The sequence below is a fragment of the Cyanistes caeruleus genome, chromosome 11 (genome assembly GCF_971803275.1).
Source record: "Cyanistes caeruleus chromosome 11, bCyaCae1.hap1.1, whole genome shotgun sequence".
Taxonomy (NCBI): Eukaryota; Metazoa; Chordata; class Aves; order Passeriformes; family Paridae; genus Cyanistes; species Cyanistes caeruleus.
In genome coordinates, this window is record NC_141711.1 from 214,044 (window position 1) to 233,751 (window position 19,708).

Sequence of the window (19,708 nt, forward strand, 5' to 3'; positions counted from 1 at the left end):
ATATATAATAACTTATAATTATTAAGCTTTTTAAGACTTTCCCACCATCAGTCTGCAACTACAGTGTGCAACAGAATGCCTAGGAACACAACCTAAAGTACAGGAAGTTTTACTTCCTAAAGTACATAGCACAAGAGAAAGACAGGGATGATACTTTCTTATTCAGAATCAGAATTTGGAGCTCTCATGCTTCCCAGAGCACTTACCATCTGTGAGGAGTGCTCAGCTACCTGTCAAAGCCTTTTGGTCCATTTCCTTTTATAACCATAATGATATCTGAGATTTCCTTAGACCTCCACATTCTTCACAATCCTCAAAATATACTCACAGTAATTCTGAATTCTCTGCCAGTTATAAAAGCTGTATGTGTACAGTCCTTCTGTATTGTTGAGGGGAAATTTTGTCACACGTCCCCTTTCCCCAGAGCAACAGAAGTTGTCATCCCTAGCAAGCAGCTTGGGATGCACTCCTTGCATTATTAGGATGTTTCTTTGCCTTTAGTACTCGTATTAAGTCCATGCTTAATTAGCATAAACAAAGTATGTGAGGCAACTGTGAGCTGTGTTTATTTGGTAGTAGATAGAATCAGGACCTGAGACTAAGGTTACCCTCTGATAACAGAGGCTGGGATAGAGCTCCTTCCCTCTCCTTGTGCTGCTCATTCTGTGATCAATCTGTCATAAGTCACCCAAGAACAGTTATTCCTCCTCCTTTTTCTACTGACTGGCAGAGCTAATGAGATACCAGTGAGCCAGCATGCTCTCCTAACTCCATTGCACAACATCCTTGGCCTATTACACTCACCAAAAGAAGCACCAAAGACAGAAAAGTGCAGAAGGCTTCAAGTATTTCTATTTGTATGAGACAAGGTGAGTGAACTGAAGAAATACAGCATGAGTGCCAGGGACAAAAGGCAGTAGACTAAGGATGACCAAAGCTCAGAAGTCAGCATGGCTATATGAGCAGGTGGCACTGTAAAGTCATTTCCTGCTGAAAATGGCTCATTCACCAGAAGAGCCATGTTATTGGTTTAACAGGGAGCTGCTAACAGATTTGAGCACAGCACCTTTATGGAGAAGGCTCATATGCTCTTATATCTTTGTTTGCATTACAAAAACATTACTTTTGGACACAGGGATAATCCTGTGGTGCTCATATAAAATACCAGAGAAAATACTAGGAGGACACACTCAATATTACCTCCTTAAAGGCTAATTTAGTGCAATAGTGGTAGAGCTGTGACAAAATCCCTTCCTGCTCCAATTTCTGTGTTCTGTGGACATTCCCTGCTGTCTAGTGAAATGCCACAACAACTTGACTCCCTCTTTTTATTTGCTTAATGATGAATATATGAATCAACATGGATAAACTGATAGCTCAGCACAGAAGATACATGCCAAAAATCCCACAAGGACCAAATGTGGCAATGGTGGATCAGGGGCTGACCTTCTCTGAGTGTCAGAGGTTCAGCAAAAATTCCTCTGTGCCTTCATGTAACTGAATGTAACCAAGTCAAATAGCTAATTAAGAACAGGCCTATGCAAATCGACATAATTGATCTTACTCATCAGCAGCTGGGTGTTATTCCCACATTTAGTCATCAAAAACCTGCAATTACTTCCTAGGTATTTTTAATTGAGTGGAGAAAAGGCTAAAGGGGCAAGTTAGATATCAGACTTTTGGTAACATATTGTCCTTCTTACCTGTCTTTCCTAAAGCACCTTCAGTTTCCATCACTATATGGGCCATGATTTCCTTTGGGGATTTTGGGGGTTTTTTAATCATATCTTAATTCTCAAGTGAAGAGAATGAAAGAATTAGCAAGACAAATGTTTAAGTCAGAAAAGTCAGGACTTATTTTAGTTTTTTCTAGCGGTGGACATGATTTGTCTGGAAGATACAGATATCTTCAGATTTCTTAGACAGTGTAATTTGACAGGAGATAACTTTGGTAGTGATAAGGAGTGACTTGGTTGAGTAGAGCTCTGAGCAACCTGGTCTAGTGAAAAGTGTCCCTGACCATGGCAGGGGGTTAGAATGAGATGATCTTTAAGGTCTCTTCCAACCCAAACCATTCTGGGATTCTATGTTTAGTAGTGTGGCTCATTATAGAGGTGATCTCCTGTAAGATAGCTCCTTGGCTTTCAGAGGTTAGCCAATTTGCAGTACATAGACCATCTAAGAGTTCCTGCTCCAGGCTTGTTGAATTTTGCACAGGCTGATGTTTTTTTCAGAGAAAGGTTTATGCTCATAGTGAAGAGGCCTATGAGCCTGTCCCATCCTGCAGAGGGATGCAGCCAAAGATCATCAAGAAAACCTGGCATTTCCTCTCTTTTTTGTGCTTTTTTATTTTTTTAAGACCACAAAATACAAACTGTTCTCAGACGTCTTGTTTGGTGGTCTTCATGAGGACAGTGTGAGGAAATCACAGCTGAACAGCAGCTGGTAATGATGCCACTGCTAGTTTTTACAACAAAGTCTAGTGGATAGCTTTAATGTGAGTGGCTGGTATGATCTGGAGTGGGGAGACCACACTGAGTTGCATTCCCTTCTGTGACTGAGACGAGAAACCACTAGAGTTGTGCAGAGTTTCAGATGAACAGGAAGTGCACAGTTTGAAATCACAGCAGAAAAAACAGCTGAAACAGGCAGGATACCTCTCGGCTGTAACAGAGCAAATGCATCTGTGAAATAACAGGGACCCTGCTGCTTTTTGGCAATAGCTGGACTAGCAGGGGAAGTGAAGTTCTCGCTGGTTTGCGTTGTGCACAGGGGGCATCTAGAGGCCAGTCTGGAGAATTACTGGCCTACACACTAACTCCAGTAACCAACTCCAGGGAACGCACGGCTTCCTTCACTAATTACTGTCCTGGCTTCTTCTGTCCCAGGAGACTGAAGGTTGTCTGTGAAGAAGCTAAAGGAAAATTAAATCATTCACATCTCTACCGTGGGTAATACACTTCTGCAATTCCCAACATGCAATTCATCTAAGCCGCCCACTGTAGAGATAAACATAAACATGTTTGCCTTGAGCAACCCATGTATTCCAAGACTTTATGCACTAGAGTGCCTAAAAGATAGGGCAGACTGGACAAAAAGAGACATTTCATATTGTCCTGTGTGATCTAGGATTGAGCAGCCTATAGCAAAGCCAGAGACTACTTTGAAAAATTTTCTGGGCGTTTAGTTCATTCTCAGTCACAGTCCTAAGCATGGAGCTACATATCATCACTCTGAATATAGTCAATTTTGTTCCTCGTCAGAAAATTATCAGTTCAGTGCAGTAGTAGGGAAAAGCAAACATTCATGAAGTGACACTTTTCTCCTCTGAGCAGCTTGTTTCAGTCCCTGCTGTGCATGGCATTGACTGCTCTGCTGTATTTCATTCCCCAGCTCTTGCTCAGAAAGGGATGACTGGTACAGCTGCATCAGTAAACACATCCCAGATGACTGCAAAGCTCACAAGACTTCGACTTTCCACAGCAGCATGGAGGTAAAAGGAGGCCAAATCTTTCAATGCTTGAAAAGGGAAGGGCGATAGAGAGAGAGAGAGGAAAGAAGGAGGGTTATACAGTGCAGAGTTCCTAGCAGCCAGACATTCTATTTTCATTTAAATAAGTATATCAAGCTTGAACAATTAAACTCGTCACAGCTCATGGACCACCTCTGAAACATTAATCACATGCCATACTCTGTGGCCATTGCTTAGTTCTTTTGGAGGAAGATTGTTTTGTCCTAAAAGACAAACAAGTAGTTATTTTGGATTAATTAAAAATAGCTGCAAACTTCATAGATTAAAAAAAAACAACCCAAGCTACCCATTAATTACACCAATATCATATAGACAATAAAGTCACAAGCAGTGTAAACTCCGCCAGTGATATTGAAACTGTACCAGTGTAATTATGCATATTATTATAATCTCATTATTTAGTTATTCTACTCCCAGTTAAAGAGGCAAAATCTGCATCTGATAAAAAAGTAAATATGCTATTTTAGATTATGTGGAACCCCAGTTTTCCTAAATAAGAAAGAGTGCTGGTGAGGCCACATCTGGCGTGCTGTGTCCAATGCTGGGCTCCTCAGTATGACACATGGAAACCTTGGAAAGTAAGCAACGAAGGGCAGCAAATCTGGTAAAGGACTGGAGCACCTCAGATAAGAGAAAAGGCTGGAAGACCTTTGACTGTTCAGCCAGGAGAAGAGAAGGCTCAGGGAGCATCTACTGTACAAATACCTGGAGGCTACAAAGGAGCCAGGCTCTTCTCAGTGGTGTCCAGTGATGGAACTAGAGGCAGTGGCCACAAAGTGAAACACAGGAGATTCCTTCAAAAAGCAGCAAACACTTTTTCACCCTGAGGGGGACTGAGCACTAATGCACTGGGTTGTCTGGGGAGGCTGTGGAGTCTCCATCTTTGGAGATGTTCAGATGCTCTGCCTGAGCAGAGTGGTTGAACCAGGTGACCTTCGGAGTTCCTTTCCAAACTCAACCATTCTATAAATAAATTTTTGAAGATCTCAGAAAGTAAAAAACCTATTTAAAAAAAGTCAGGCCTTTTTTTTCTGGCCTGTATCTAATCTACTTTCAAATATTTAATGGAAAATAATTGGAAATTAGTCACATTAGTAATCTAAACCAAATCCTTTTTTCAACAAATGAAAAAATAATTTCTTTTGCATCTCTGCCTCTAGTGTAAGCTTGAATATGTGCATGGAGAAACTCTGAGGAATTTAATTTGTCTGTGTCTAGATCCTGTGCGTCTGCAGAAGTCTAATTTCCACATAGGAAACAATCTTTCAAAAGCACAAGTTTGTCCTACTTGTGCCAAATGCTGAGCTGTTGGGAACTGACAGTGTGGTGCCCATAACACTTTGGTGCTGAACCTGAAATAATGCAGCTTATTAGATTGCATTCAGTTCCACACTGATCATGACTCCCTGGGCTTGGAGCAAAGACACCTGAACATCACTGCCATGTGATGCATTTCAAGAACTGGGAACAGCAAATACATTTTCTAAAGCTGCTTGCACATATTGAGACCAACCAGAAAGCATGGATCAGATTTGGAGTGGGGTAAATTCATCTTTGGTTCTACTGTTTTCTTTATTCTCTCTTCCCTTACCACACAGCCAAGGTGTAATGACAAAGAGCTCAAGTAGTTTTTTGATTGAAAGTTGTAGAACTTTTTATGGATATTATTTCAAAAGCTGCTAACAAAAAGATGCTTTTAACTCATGTTCCTACCTGCAATTTTCATATGCAATTAGTCAGATACTTGTCTGATGTGGAAGACTGTCAGGGCCTGACCAAAAACAGATTTATGTGGATTTTTGCTTCTTGTGGCTTTAACAGCAGCATGTACTAATCTTTCAATGCTGAGCAGCTGTATGTCACTTATATAAGTGCATTAGGAATGAGAAAATTTGGGGATCTTAGCAAGTAAAGGTAGACTGAAATGAAAGAATTGTATCCTATGTGACAGGGCTAAATGGGCTTAGGAAGTGTGGATGCTTCTTCATTTATTCTTCTTTGATTTTAAGCTGAGGGAAAGGCTTGGAATACCTTTGGGTGAGAGGCCTCCTACACTGGTGCCCGTGTCCCACGTTATGATGTGCATGAACTGTGGCTGTGACTTTACCCTCACTTTGAGGCGACATCATTGCCATGCCTGTGGGAAGGTAAGAGCTGTGTGAGCTTCTCAGGTTTTATTTACACCTCTAGGATGCTGGCTGCCCCTGCTGTAGCCTGAACATTTGTAGCAACATCAAGACCAGAATTCAAGGTCTCACAGAAGTAGTGAGAGCTAAATTAGCTAGTTAGGTTTCTAATGTTGCTAGAATGAGTAACAGTAACCTTGCCTTGAGGTCAAATTACCCCCCAAAGGCTAGTGGTGAAAGGCTGACAGTGTAACTGTTGTTTAGTGCAGTGCTTATATCTTACACACATCGAGCTCTAGAGACAATGAAGCAATACACTAAAAATACAGGCTCTGTTCTGGACCAGAGCACTAGTACAACTATTCCATGTTCTGTCCCTAATAATAGCTGGTAAAATGATCTTCAAAGGAAAGTGAAGAAACTCAGCAGTAGAGCATGGTTTGATTGGTGACTAAAGGGAAAGTTTCCTCTCTTCTCCAAAGAGCTGTTGCCTTTTGTCCTAAAGCTCGGGGGATCTATAAGCTTTCTCGGTTTTGTCCCTTAACCTCTGACTCTAGAGATTTACCTGTATACATGAACATGCAGTCCTGTTTTAAACCATGGCTTTAACCTGATTTTAAAATTTATTTTAATAAAACTATCAGGGATAATTTTGATAGGATAAAAAAGCATTTAGCTTAATCTTTTTTTCTAATTTCACAGAGAAAACCAGTCTTATAAATACATATACAGGGTTTGGAGGAACATGCAAGCTTGTTTAAGAAGACAAAGTTACTAACAAAGCTACGAAAACAGAAGTGGTATTAAAGTGGTCTGTTTGCGATTGAGTGGTAGAGAAAGTGTAAATTCCTGGGGAGGACACAGCAACTGTGTGCAACCAAATACAGTGACCAATTCTGCTTGGCTTATGACAGTGTAAAGCTACAGCAATCACATTTAAATCAGCAGGCTTTTCCTGACTGCCACAGGTTTAGGAGAGTCATGTCTGGTCTGCTATCCGTGTTCCTCTCCCAGCCAGCTCAGGGGATTTGTTTTGTATATGCATAACTATAAATTCATGTTATAGATACATATTATATTACTGGCTTTTCACAAATATTAAAATGAATATTCTATGTATAATGTTAGAAAACTTTGCTGTATTAATATAGTTTCTTCTATTTCTATTATTGATAAAACTTAGAAATAGAGGTATAATACATATATATGTTAGGCTATAACATAGTATTAAAATAAAAACTACTTTTGTTCATATAACCCAGAGACTGAAAAGATAGTCAGAAACCCCCCTGCATTCTTAGATCATTTTATCCAGATGAAGACAGCAGTAACTGGAGCTCCAGAGGAAGAATTTATTGAACCTCTGTTATCAAGGAGTGTGAGACTCAACAGAGCCAAAATTGACCTGTTGGGGAGGGGGGAGTGGAAGCTAAACAAAGGAACACCTAAAAATTAAGAGGAATGTTTGAGTCATGTATGAGAATTTATGAATATGTAATAGGGTTCTGTTTTTAATGGACAATCCTTTGTTAGTAAGGTGTGCTCTCTTGGCTGAATGCTGAGGCACTCGGCCGTATTTGTACATTTTGCTTTATTTCTAATCGCCTAATTGTCTTTCTATTAAATTTTCAAATTTTATATTAAAAAATGTGAACCTAGTTTTTCACATTCATATTAAATTTATGTCTCTTATATTGCTCTCTTTTTGCTGAAACAGATTGTATGTCGAAATTGTTCAAGAAACAAGTACCCCATGAAGTACCTCAAAGACCAAGCAGCCAAAGTCTGTGATAGCTGCTATGCAGAACTTAAGAAAAGGGGTAAGATTATTTCATTCTTGGCAAAACTGACAAACCAATTTCCTGCTTATATAGTGGGGAGGATTCAGGACCTGCCTTCTATACGGTGTTTTGTTAAATAGTATTCCTCATTTCAAGTGTGAGGCATATTTGTTGAGGTTCTTGGAGAGCCAGGCTGTATGGCAGCTAAAACTGTTTAGCGAGCTATAAAATCAAGTTTAGCAAACTGTTTTTTCCAACTGGAATGGGGGCAACTTAGGGTAGATAGATAGAAGAAATTCTTTGCTCAGAGGGTGATGAGGCCCTGGCACAGGTTTCCCAGAGAAGCTGCAGCTGCCTTATCCCTGGAAGAATTCCAGGCCAGGTTGGATGGAGCTTGGAACCACCTGGTCTAGTGAAAGGCATCCCTGCCCATGGCAGGGCTTGGCACAAGATGAGATTTAAGGTCTCTTCCAACTCAGACTGTTCTGGGATTCTATGATTATAAGCCAGGTTCTCTGAGAGCTTCCCTGGCCTTTGGATAAAACAGAATAATGATAAAAACAGTGTCCTATGAGAAGCAGCTGAGGACTCTGAGTTCGCCTCCTTTGAAGATAAGGAGACTGAAAGGTGATCTCATTGCTCTCTGCAGCTTCCTGAGGAAGGGACATGGAAACAGTGGCACTGATCTCTTCTCCCTCTGATCTAGTGACAAGACACATGAGAAAGGTTCAGCAAGGAAGGTTCTGAGTCAACTTGAGGAAACCTTTCTTTTCCCAGAGGGTGGCCAAACACTGGAACAGGTTTTCTAGAGAGGTGGTCTATACCCATGCCTCTCAGTGTTTAAGAGACATTTAAACAATGCCCTTAATAACATGTTTTAATGTTTGGGCAACCCTTAATTGGTCAAGCAGTTGGACTAGATTGTTGTAGTTTCCTTCTAATTGAACTATTTTATTCTGTGATGTAATTATAGGTGATAACTATATTTTTCATTTTTAATTTTTAAAATAATTTAAAATTAATTTTCCATTAAAATAAAACAACATCTTTATGGTTCTTTACTGTCGTCATCCACGTTGTAGCATGGATGAGAATGTTGCATTACTGAATCTATCCTGGAAAAGTGTTACAGAATATAGAGGAAAAAGATGTCAAAGCCATTTGCTTAATGCTCATTTTAAATAAGACAACAAGCTGTGTTTTGTGCTTTGTCAGCTTTCTTGCAGGCCTTGTCAAGAAATTTTAGGTTAGTACCATTAACTGAGGGGGCCATGGAACCTACTTATCAGACTTTAAAAGGTGATTTGAAAGAAGGCTAAAATAAAAACTGTGTATAGAGGAGGCATTGCATTTCCATAGTCATCATGTGTTTTCCCATGCCTGATATATACCAATTTATCCATTTCCTCCTTCCCTTTCTTAATTTTCTTAATCTTGCAGAGCGTCCACTAAGTGTGAGCTTCCCTCCAACTTCATCCAGGTGTTCAAGCAGTGCCTTCTCCTCTGTTTTCCACAGCATTCATTATTCATCTTTTAAGAAACAGAAGAGAATCCCTTCAGCTCTCATGGAGGTAAGACCAAGCTGCCTGAGAAACGCAAGGAGCTATTGAAAACTGTGTGCTCATATTTCAGCTGCTACATTTTCAATTAATACTCTGTGCAGTGGGCTCAGCATATGCCTTGGTTTACTTTCATCATGCAATTATTTTTTTTTGCTTTTCATGGTAGTGTTTAAAATACAAAAATTCTCTGAGCTCTAAAGATACTACAGAAGTGTCTTGAGCCCACTGAGAAATCTAGTAGTTACAGTTTTTTAATTTGCTCATTAGCCTATGAAGTTTTGAAAAACTTCATAAAACGCTTTCAAGGTACTAGATAGAACAAGAGCACAAATCAATAGAGCATGATATATTGTTCATCAGTTACCTTCCCTGACAGACCCTTACTTCTGAAATCTTACTTTGATTTCAAGAGAAGTAAAGATTTCAAGAGAAATAAAATAACACTTGCTTAGTGAATAGTCCTTGGCAGCTCTTAATTCAAGAGCATACATGTTTCGCCAGGCACTTTCCCTCCAGCTCAAACAAAACTATTTCAAATCAAATGGGTAAAATCTTGATTTCACCAATGTAAACAGAATTCCCACTGATTTCAATGGTGCCATGATTCCTCCAATTATATTAGTTTTCTTTCCAGAAGCAGGATGCCAATCATGTTGATGATTCATTTGAGCTAGCTAAACTGCCCACTGAACTTAAGTACAGTAAGGTACTCCCATTTCCTGCAGGCATTTATCATTGTATTAAAGAGACTAGGGTGCAAACATCTTGCTGAACTCATACATTCGAGACACTGGAATTTCTTGAGGTTTGATCATGGAACTGTGCCAAAGATAAAAGCCTGTAATACAAACACACGAATTAAGTACTAAAAGGGCTAGCAGGTAAAATTTCAACCCCATGAGGAAAAAACCATCACCTTTCTGTCACAGGGAAGCAGCACATCTTTATTAACATGAACTATTTCACAAGAGCGTTGCTCCAGGTCCTGGAACATTTCTGTTCTCCTGCAAAGCACTGTATATTAATTCTCAGTCATCTCTTGTATTAGTATTACAAAAGCTGGTTTTGAATCTCTGCCCTTTGTTTCCAAATCCAGTACTACTACAGTTTACAGTTTTATTATTACAGTAACTAATGATGTACACTACATTCTATGTGTACATATGTATAGTTCCATCTACTCAAAACCTGAATTTTTAAGAACATTAAGCACTTAGACCTCAAAATATTTCTATGAGAGGAGCAAGTCTTCTCAGAAATATTATTTCAAAAATAATTTGAAATAATTATTTCAAACCAAGTCATTATCAAAATGATTAACGTAAATTAATAAAAAAACACAATGAGGCCCTAAACATACCCACATCTCAAAACTGGTCAGCCACAAGACTGTAATTCAGTTCTGGATCTATGTACTTCTAAAACACACAAAGCATCAGAAACCACCAGATGTGGGAAAAGGGATGAGTTTGGCTTTTCAGAACACAACTGTAAATTTACTAACCTCAACAATAATTCAGCTGCATAATTTCCTTTAGAGTTACTGAGAATTAAGTTTAACTATATATATTCGAACAGTTAATATGAACAATAATCATCATCATGCTTATATTTTTTTCTTTATCAATACTTCAGTGGTTTCACTTAGTGGTTGGTCTGATGCAAACATGCATAATCAGGAGGGGAAAAGCCTGTACTATTACAAATGCTAATTTCTCCTACTCTGCTCCAGGTGGCAGCCTCAGGAGAGGGAGCTACCATCAGTGGTTACCTCAACAGATGTAAGGGAGGCAAAAGACACTGGAAGAAACGCTGGTTTGTTATCAAAGGCAAAGTCCTCTACACCTACATAGCAAATGAGGTACTGTGAAATCTGACTTGAAATAGTTTTCTGAGACTCCTTTCTCCATACAGGCAGAAAATCAGTCAATGGGAAAGGTATAAATGGTAGTTCTTACAACTACCTGCTTCTGAGACTTGGTCCCAACAGACTGGCTCAGCCACAGTACTAGCTGGACCTTGGCAACCCTCACATGCTGCCCTTCATTATTTGATTTCTTACTATTCATACTGCTATAAATGGTCAACCACTGAGAACCTTAACATACATACCTTAACACCTAAAGACTTCAAGATCCTTTGGTGTTCTCTGGTGCACTCTGCAACTAGCACATACTTTTGTAGATGTAGAGTACTATGATCCATTTCTGGTGGAGAGGAGAACCTTGTAGTTTGGCAAGTATAAATAGGACATGCTTATCCAACTAGCACCAACAGGGAAAGACAGGAGGCAGTGTGCAGAAGTTAGAACAATGTCTGCTGTTTTCACCTGTAAGTTCTTCCTCCTTACAGTCAAGGAGGCCGGGTATCAACTAGATCCTTTTTATGTATTTTATCCCTTTTCTTATTTTATAATAGCTTTAATAAAGATAAACTTGAAGTGTGATAGAAATTTTGGTTATAATGGAGAGATTTCATAAGCAAAAACATAAACATTCATTTTGCTCAAATAAAGGATACAGAATGCAAAAATCTGTCAAAGCAATGCTTGGTACTTTTAAAGCCTTTAGAATACTCTGCAAACATCAGATATTTAAACTTGCATCACCATCACCCCTGTGATGGTTACACGAAGCAACAGATGAGGAGATTGAGTCACAAAAGGATTCATGGTTTGGCCAGCAGTTCAGACCATTAGCATCAAACTGTATCCAACACAATTACCGTATCTCTTTTAACCTTAAAAGTGATTATTTCTGGTTCAGCAATAGGCAAAAACAACAATGGTTTATTTTACATTCCTAGTCTGCAATTTAACTTCTTAAAGCAGAGACAAAGGCAATATATACATATAAACTACCTAAATACAATTACCAAAACTGCAGCTATCAGTAACAGATAAACTGAAATTTTGTTAAAGCTTATGGTTTTCTTCAACTTGTACAAATCTGTGTCAGCCAAGCAAAATTCATGGAAGTTTCCTGGGAGTAAATGAATGCTTAATTGCATTACTAACTAGGAAATTTCCAAGCAGTCTTTTGGAAAGCGTGTGTGCTGCTTGAGAAAAGCAAATTTCTAAAAAAGTCACTAGTACTGTGAAAAGAAATTACAAGGTACCAAAAGGAATACTACTTGCAGCCAGCAAATAAAATGATTGAAAGGAACATAACTGGAAGAGAGTCTCAGGCTTTCAGAACTGCTGCTGTACTCTCAGTAATCTCAAGTTTGCCTCCTGGACCATAATGCCAAAGACAGCCATCAAAGTAATGGCTAATTTGACCTTCATGGCCATGTGGATGCTTATGAAGAACTGAGCTTTGAGAGGTGGTGTTCAAGACTCAGACTAGATGAAACATTGCAGTACACAGGCACTGCTCCTGTTTGGGTTAAAAGCCATGTGTCCAGCAGAACATTCACACTACTGCTTTTGCAGAACTGTCACAAGAGGGGTTGTTGTATCATATGCTTTTCAGAAAGAGCCCTCAAACTGTTACAAGCCTTCTCTCTAAATTTTGGTTCACTTCTTCTTTGGTCTCAGGACAAAGTTGCTACAGAAAGTTTGCCTTTGTTGGGTTTCACCATCACCCCAGAAAAGGAGGAAGGAAGTGTGGATACAGTTTTTCATCTCTACCACAAGCAAACGCTCTTTTATAGCTTCCGAGCAGAGGATAACAATTCAGCACACAGGTATGGGGATAGACTTCCACATTAGCCAGTGAGCTTATGTAGGGATTTTCCCCTCCTTCACTTGAGAACATCTTCATAACAGATTAAACAAACAGCTTTCAAAATTTTGATTAAGACGGACTGTACGTGACTGGCCTGACTAACACTTAAAATATACCTGGTGCTTTTCAGTTCCTTCAGGAAGGAGAATTTTCTCCCTTCCGTAGGTAAAGAGACTGAGCCTCAAGAGTCATAGCTAGAAGTCTGTCAAAGGTGATTACAGTAGAGAAACTTCTAATTCATATGTTCAATTTACCCATTTCTTAGTTTCTTCATCAACAAATAATTGTTTGGATTTCCTGTTCTAATGTTACTGCTTTCACCATAATAAGACAGTCACAAAATTTGTATTAAAAATCCAGCACCCCAAGACAAACAGATAAAAAAATTATCTTTACAGAAGGTTTTGTTGCTTTAAATCATACTTCATCAGATTCGTCTTTCCTATTCTAAGAAAGCAGTTGCACTATCTTTGAGATTTTACAATAAATTACTGGTCAAGATTGTACTAGAAAGCAAGAGTCCCAGTACCCAGCTCACTACTTTAATCACAGAGCTATTGCTCCTCATTAGAGCTGGGATGAAAAACCCAGTGTTCTTCAGGCTTTATGTCCTTAAAATACTTATTTCTCTTAAAATGCAAAAAAAAATTTATATGTACCGTTTTTCTTTCCTCACTTTTTAGGTGGATTGAAGCCATGGAAGAAGCATCCGTATTATAGCAGCTTTCACTCACTGAACTTGGAATAAATTCTCATATTTCTATACATTTCCAGCAACCCTCTTCTGACTTACGAATCTGAACAGTGTATTGCAGGCCCACTGGCCACACACACAGGATCTGAACTGTTTCCAGCTTGATCTTTTTCTTCCTTCTTCTTATATCCGCATTGCTGCAAATGAAAATTTCAAGATTAGAGATTATTTACGGTGACCTTTATGTCTGTGCAAATTCAGCCTGTACTACAAGCTTCTCTTCTGATCTCACAGTAAACTAAGTCTAACATCAAGACCAGAAAATACATTGAAATATTGACTACCAGAGAACCAGACTACTGAGAACCAGACTCAGTTTTAGTTACTCTAGAGCACTATTGTATTTCATTGGGTTGGTTTTGATATCTACCATGACATGAGAAACAATGCAGTAAACAACAAATCATCATTTAAAGCACTTTATCATTTTTATTGAAACTACAGCTTCATTTTTTTTCATATTTTTAATGAGTTCTGTGGCCTGATTTATTACTTGTCCATTAACAGATGCCAGCATGAAATTATGCCCTGCATATGCTAAAATACTTCCACAGAAAATGAACAAACAACACATTCTATTTACCTAGTCTATCAACACTTCACTGACTATGATACAACATAGTTACTTACTATCAATTTATAATTTTTCATAAATCACTGTATAATTTATGTTCAAGGTTTAGTTTCAAAGTACAGACTTTGAAATACACTCCAGTAGCTCTACAGATCCAGATGCTGAATTATATCACTTCTTTCTAAATACTTCAGACTCAAACTCAAAGGTTATTTTTAATTTATTATAAACCTACAGACAGTGTTTATTTAACACGTCTACCTAGTAGTGTTAAATTTTTTTATCTATTTAAATACTGTATCTTTATTTTCAAAATTCCTGTTGTTTCTGCTATTCTTGTTATGAAAAATGTCATCAGAAGTTTAATCCACATAACCAGCACAGCATTTGAAATATGCTGGGTCGACTGAAATGCACTTGTCTGAACCTGCTCTGCTGGAGTCATTTGAACTCTCTGTGGCCACACCTGTCCTATGTCAGACTACTGCCATGCACTACATCTCCAGGGCTGAATTCTCAGCAGCCAGCTGTGTCTGTGTGATTCCAAAGATGCTGTGGTGATTTATACCAGCTGAGGATATAAAACTCTGGAGTTTGGGAGGTGGAGTTTTTGGTGGGTTAGGTTTGGTTTTTTTGGTTTTGTTTTGGGGGTTGGTTTTGTGGTTTTTTTTGTGGTTTTTTGTTTGGTTTTGTTTTTTTTTTTATTTTGTTTTTTTGTTGGGGTGGGTTCCTTAGATGCTTTGGGTGGGGGGTTTTATAAAGAAGATTGAGAAGTGATGTTCTAATTGTTGCAATACAGTGGTTTTGTCTCAGTCATAATATTTTTCCTCCGTCACAATATTTAACTGAGGAATAGAATGACATCTATGATTAAAATATATCTTTGTATAAAAATAACATGCTCAATAATTTACTTACATTAAATTATATTGGTGGGAATTTTTATTACTTTCATTTTTCCCTTTCTTCAAGAAACTTAATGGATAGCTGAATTTTTTACCCTATTTTTTTTAGATCTGTCCATATTTTTAAAGGTCTATAATATATATCCAAATGGTAAGATAGATCAGCTTATCACCCGGATAAACAAGCTTAAAGAAACAAATACACATCTACCACTAAATGAAAATGTCATTTTTGGTTTTTTTTTCATACATCGGAGTCTGACCATTCCATTAAGCATATATTATCATGTGCAAACAGAAACCAAGAATGAGAAAAATAAAACTTTTATATTCTTTAGTTAATGCATGAACAGCAAGGTTAACTCTTTGTTTTATGTAAGAGCCATGGCCTTGCTACCAATACACTCTAAATGTTTATTCCCCCTTGAAAACATTTTGCACTGACAAGAAAAATAAGACAACATTGACTACAGAGCAAGATCTCTAACCATGGTCTGAAACAAAAGTACACTACAGAATGACATATTTTGGAGATTCAGGTGCTGAGATTTAGTGACTGTTACATAAAGCTTTCAGTTAGAAGCAGGAAATTAACATGAAAATATTTTGTTGTGAAAAATAAGATACAGTGCTATTAAACTTTGGTTTAAGTCATGTAGAAAAATAAAAAGAGAAAAACATGACTGCAGTTCTACAGGCTTTTCCTTTACACCATTATTATCTTCTTTAATACCAGCTTTGCAGTTCCAGTTACTGTTAACAGACACTTGCTTATTAAATAGTTCTCTGACAAACTGAGGAAGAGCACCAAATCAGAAGATGGTACTGGAGACCTTCTGGTAGAAACAGGATTTAGACCTAATTGGTACGATGTCGTGTTTAGTCACACTGCATTTGCCTTCTGCAGAGCCCACCTACTTTACTTCATCTTGACTTCAATTACAGATAGAGATTGTCTCAATGCAGCATAAAGAGAAAAAAAATGAAAATGTCCTCACAATTTCAGTCCTATTGTTAACTAAATTTGAGCAAAGCTAAACACTAGAGACAGAAATTTTCATTTCAGAGTTAATGCCAGCAATCACCTTTTAGAGAATGCTAGCATGTTAAAATACAGGTATATACTCAGTTTACTACCTGACATTTACTTATACAGCTTTTTCTTACTAACTTATAGTTAGTACTACTCCTTCAAAACAAAACTTTTGTTCCAATGTCTTTACAATTAATATTAAAAAAATTTAGTAGTAAGTCATAATGTACGAGCTGCTCAGCCAACACCTGGGATTCAAACTGCTCCCATTTGTTGTGTCAGTTTTTCTGTTTATGAATTTATTAAAAAGCATTAAGGTTATTATTAGTTATTATCTTCAAATAATATTTAGACCTATTTTAAGGTATATGCCTAGTTAAATCCTGGTTTTTAAACAGTTATTAAATTTTTCTTTTTCTTCCAAGTTGAAGTACAAGACATTTGGAGATGTAGAATACCAACATGACAAGATCCTATACCACTTACACAAGCACTGCTGGTCAAGACCTTGCATTGCTACCTTTCCTGAGCTGATTCTCTGCTGCTTTTACCACACAGCTATGAACATCAACCAGGCTTTCCTGTTTGCATGCTACTTCGATACAAAAGCAGTGGAAACTATGTTAGCTGTAACAATGTTTAGTGAATATCACTGCTCATGAAGGTGAAAGAAATATTCAGTGAAGGGAAAAGGTATTCCTTTAAATACTAATGGAAAAAACACTAGTCTAACTCCACAAGTAACTTAGGAACATAACATACAAACTTCAGTGCATTAAAAGCAGTGTGATTCTTCAGCCTGGGTAACACTGTGACACCACTTTTCATCAAGTTTTGACAAGAAAGTTTCTAAGGTTCAAAGGTAGAACTTGATCTTGGAGGTCTTTTCCAGCCTTAATGGAAATGTATGTAGTGAATTTTTTCTACAGTCAACAAAAACTACAGCAGACAGTAAAAGACAAACTTTTACTAAGAGACAAACATGGAGAAATGAGGGCAAGCCCCCCACTCGACAGAGGTCACCAGCTTCCCTGAGCACTGCTCAGCTATGGACAAACTCAAATGAAAGGCATGAGGACTCATACTTTAAAAATTATCTACTAACCCTTAAAGGAGAGATTTAAATTGAATGTGGCATTAACAAGACCAAAGAGTTCTGTTAAAACCTTATCAGTCACTTGTAATTGTTGATTTCTTCCATACTAGGCATTGGCTCTGCTCTGAATTTACCTTTAAAGTTCCCCCAAAAAATTTAAATAACTGAAATGTGAACTTAAAAAAAACCCCAAACAACTGAGTTGTAGAACACCATCTATCCCAAACATTCAAAACATATTAATAACCTCAAACCCTATCTGTATTTTATACTGCTTGGCAAGTCCTGAGTTTTGACCCCTCTTAGTCCATTATGTACTTTTACTGCCATCACCATGGCCAGAGAGAGAGCTCTGTCCTCTTGCAGCCCACGCGTTCATTGTAGAGGTTTTCTCCTTCCACACCTAGAGCCTCCTTCCCTCTCTGCAAGTACGCACACCTTACCTCTGTTCCGCAGGGAATTCAGTCTGTTCTCCTGGACGGGGAAGAATTTCCACAGGGTACCTTCCCTTGTCTTTTTGCATAGCAGCTTTGTAGCACATTTTTTTCTTCTGAGGCAACTATCCCACTTAATGGGAGGAGCTAAAACGTACTTGTTATGAGCAGGTGCGTTTGAAAGTGCCCACCATTAAAATCAGCTTTCTCAGCTAAGGCTGGGAGCAGTTCATGCTTTCCGGGTGGGAAGTGCAGGCAGAGGAGAGGCGCCCTCGGGCCAGCCCGTGTTCCCGGGGGAGAGCAGCCCATGGTCCCGTGAGGAGAGCCCATGCTCCGTCAGGAGAGCAGCCCTGAGGAGAGCAGCCCGTGGGCCCGTGAGGAGAGCAGCCCGTGAGGAGAGCAGCCCTGAGGAGAGCAGCCCGTGGGCCCGTGAGGAGAGCAGCCCTGAGGAGAGCAGCCCTGAGGAGAGCAGCCCTGAGGAGAGCAGCCCGTGGGCCCGTGAGGAGAGCAGCCCTGAGGAGAGCAGCCCGTGGGCCCGTGAGGAGAGCAGCCCTCAGTACAGCTCGCGTTCCCGGCAGGACCTGCGGAATGAGGATAGGAGCCCACCGTGAGGAGCAAAAGGGCAAGTAGGCGCTGCTGTGTGCCGGCTGGAATCCCCTGTCCCCCGAGGGCCGGATAGGAGAGGGAGTGAAACTACCTACCTTTTTTTGACAGAAAACGATGGCTAAAGAAGCTGGTATTTTAATTCTTGGCTTTCTCACCAACCAAACCCGTTTTAACTGGCAGTTACATAAAATTTCCCCAAGTCTATTTTGCCCACGACAGTAATTGTTAAGTGATCGCTCTATCTTGACCTGTGAGCTTTTTCATGTCATTTTCTCCCCAACCTGCTATGGAGGACGAGGGGAAAGCAAGTGACTGTGGCTGCAATCCACAGTCAGCTCACCACAGTGTGGTAGATAAAATTATTTTCTTTGCTGACAGTCTAGTTATTAACCTTTACTTGTTGAGTAATCTCAGTTCTCTTTGATGGTTTTCACCAACAGCATCTATTATTAATTTCTCTCCAATCACAGATAAGGCAGGTTTTACTAATACTGCTTTATATGTCCGTGCATATAAATTTCGCACATTTCAGCATTACCTAATACAATCTTGCTTATTAAATAAGTTCAGGGCATGTATTGTAGTTCTACACTTTACTGAAATAGTTGCAGTGAAATTTGTCACAATCTTAATGTGGCTTTCTTCAACCTTAGCGTGCGTGGTAGAGCTGTACAGCAAGCATGATTGCTCTCCACCAAAGCTCAGAGTAAAACTGCTGCAAAGCTTTCTTTTGGTGACAGAAACAAGGAAGGAGGAGACAAACCCTCTAACCCTTTCCTTGACTTGCCCATCAGGAATCAGGGGGGGAGGGAGCAGCCATTCATATTTGCCTTTAGCATTTTCAATTTTTCCTTTCATTCGGCCACACTTATATAGTGTATTTTATGAAGGTAAAAGAAAAATCTGCATCTAAAGGTAAGCACATGTCCATATTTTGAGAAATTGAAAATTCTTCATGTATTTAGCATTACAGTAGTGAACACCCAAGACATTTTTGAAATATTTTCCTTTATTTATGTTTTAGAAACACATCTGCACATCACATGCTCTAATAATTCCTGTTCTCTAAAAGTAAGGCTGTAATTCGTAGGTCTAGTACATCTCTCATACTCTTACCCCAAAAAGCCAGTTTGAAGAAAAAGCTACAAACAACCCTCCAAAAGAAAAATCCAACAGCAACAAAAAATCACCATACTGACAATATAACTATTCAGTCAACAGCACCTCTTGTTTGTGTGTTTGTTGCATTCAACTGCTCTTTCTTCCATACATTTTCTTTCAGGTGTTTCCGCCTCTTTTAGTTTTACTATTAATCTAACTGCTCCTTACATTAGCTTGTGTGAAAATTATTAGACTCAAGGGAAACCTACTAGAAGCACTAAGAACATTTTGATAAGTATAGTTAAGAAATAACTATTCAGATGTTCACCTATGACAGGGGGTGAACATTTGATAGCCTGTGAGAAGACAAGCACTGAAAGGTGGTAAATTCTTAAACTACTTCAGCTGCACCCAAACCTGTTTCGTGCCTACCATTTCGCATTTGGAGGCACAACATGCCTCATTTACAGCCCACT

The 19,708-nt window shown here is 38.9% G+C and overlaps 2 protein-coding genes and 1 long non-coding RNA gene across 14 annotated transcripts in view; 2 read left to right on the plus strand and 1 right to left on the minus strand.

Moving 5' to 3' along the window:
* The window catches only part of FGD5 (FYVE, RhoGEF and PH domain containing 5), a 77,252-nt gene extending 61,607 nt beyond the window's left edge, over window positions 1–15,645 (plus strand). For 8 of the 9 annotated variants that reach the window (XM_086846118.1, XM_086846119.1, XM_023935025.2 and 5 more), the window contains 7 exons: window positions 3,394–3,493; window positions 5,542–5,679; window positions 7,376–7,478; window positions 8,880–9,010; window positions 10,734–10,862; window positions 12,540–12,688; window positions 13,413–15,645. In XM_086846118.1, coding sequence (XP_086702244.1) covers window positions 3,394–3,493; window positions 5,542–5,679; window positions 7,376–7,478; window positions 8,880–9,010; window positions 10,734–10,862; window positions 12,540–12,688; window positions 13,413–13,449 — 787 coding nt within the window. In that variant the 3' untranslated portion in view covers window positions 13,450–15,645. Of the gene's footprint in view, window positions 1–730; window positions 906–3,393; window positions 3,494–5,541; window positions 5,680–7,375; window positions 7,479–8,879; window positions 9,011–10,733; window positions 10,863–12,539; window positions 12,689–13,412 lie in introns of those variants that run through there. The other variant, XM_086846117.1, reaches the window with a different exon arrangement.
* Window positions 6,249–18,115, minus strand: LOC111934896 (uncharacterized). 3 transcript variants are annotated; one of them, XR_015275037.1, is made up of 6 exons: window positions 17,535–18,115; window positions 13,389–13,620; window positions 11,114–11,208; window positions 9,918–10,005; window positions 9,782–9,839; window positions 6,249–8,969 (listed from the first exon to the last, which is right to left on the minus strand). It is a non-coding gene; the product is annotated as an uncharacterized LOC111934896 (long non-coding RNA). The 3 variants fall into 3 exon arrangements; XR_015275038.1 differs by lacking the exon at window positions 11,114–11,208; XR_015275039.1 differs by lacking the exons at window positions 9,782–9,839; window positions 9,918–10,005; window positions 11,114–11,208.
* The window catches only part of NR2C2 (nuclear receptor subfamily 2 group C member 2), a 36,943-nt gene continuing 34,980 nt past the window's right edge, over window positions 17,746–19,708 (plus strand). For both annotated transcript variants that reach the window (XM_086846158.1, XM_086846152.1), the window contains exon 1: window positions 17,746–18,147. The gene's annotated coding sequence lies outside the window, so the exon portion shown is untranslated. The remainder of the gene's footprint in view (window positions 18,148–19,708) is intronic.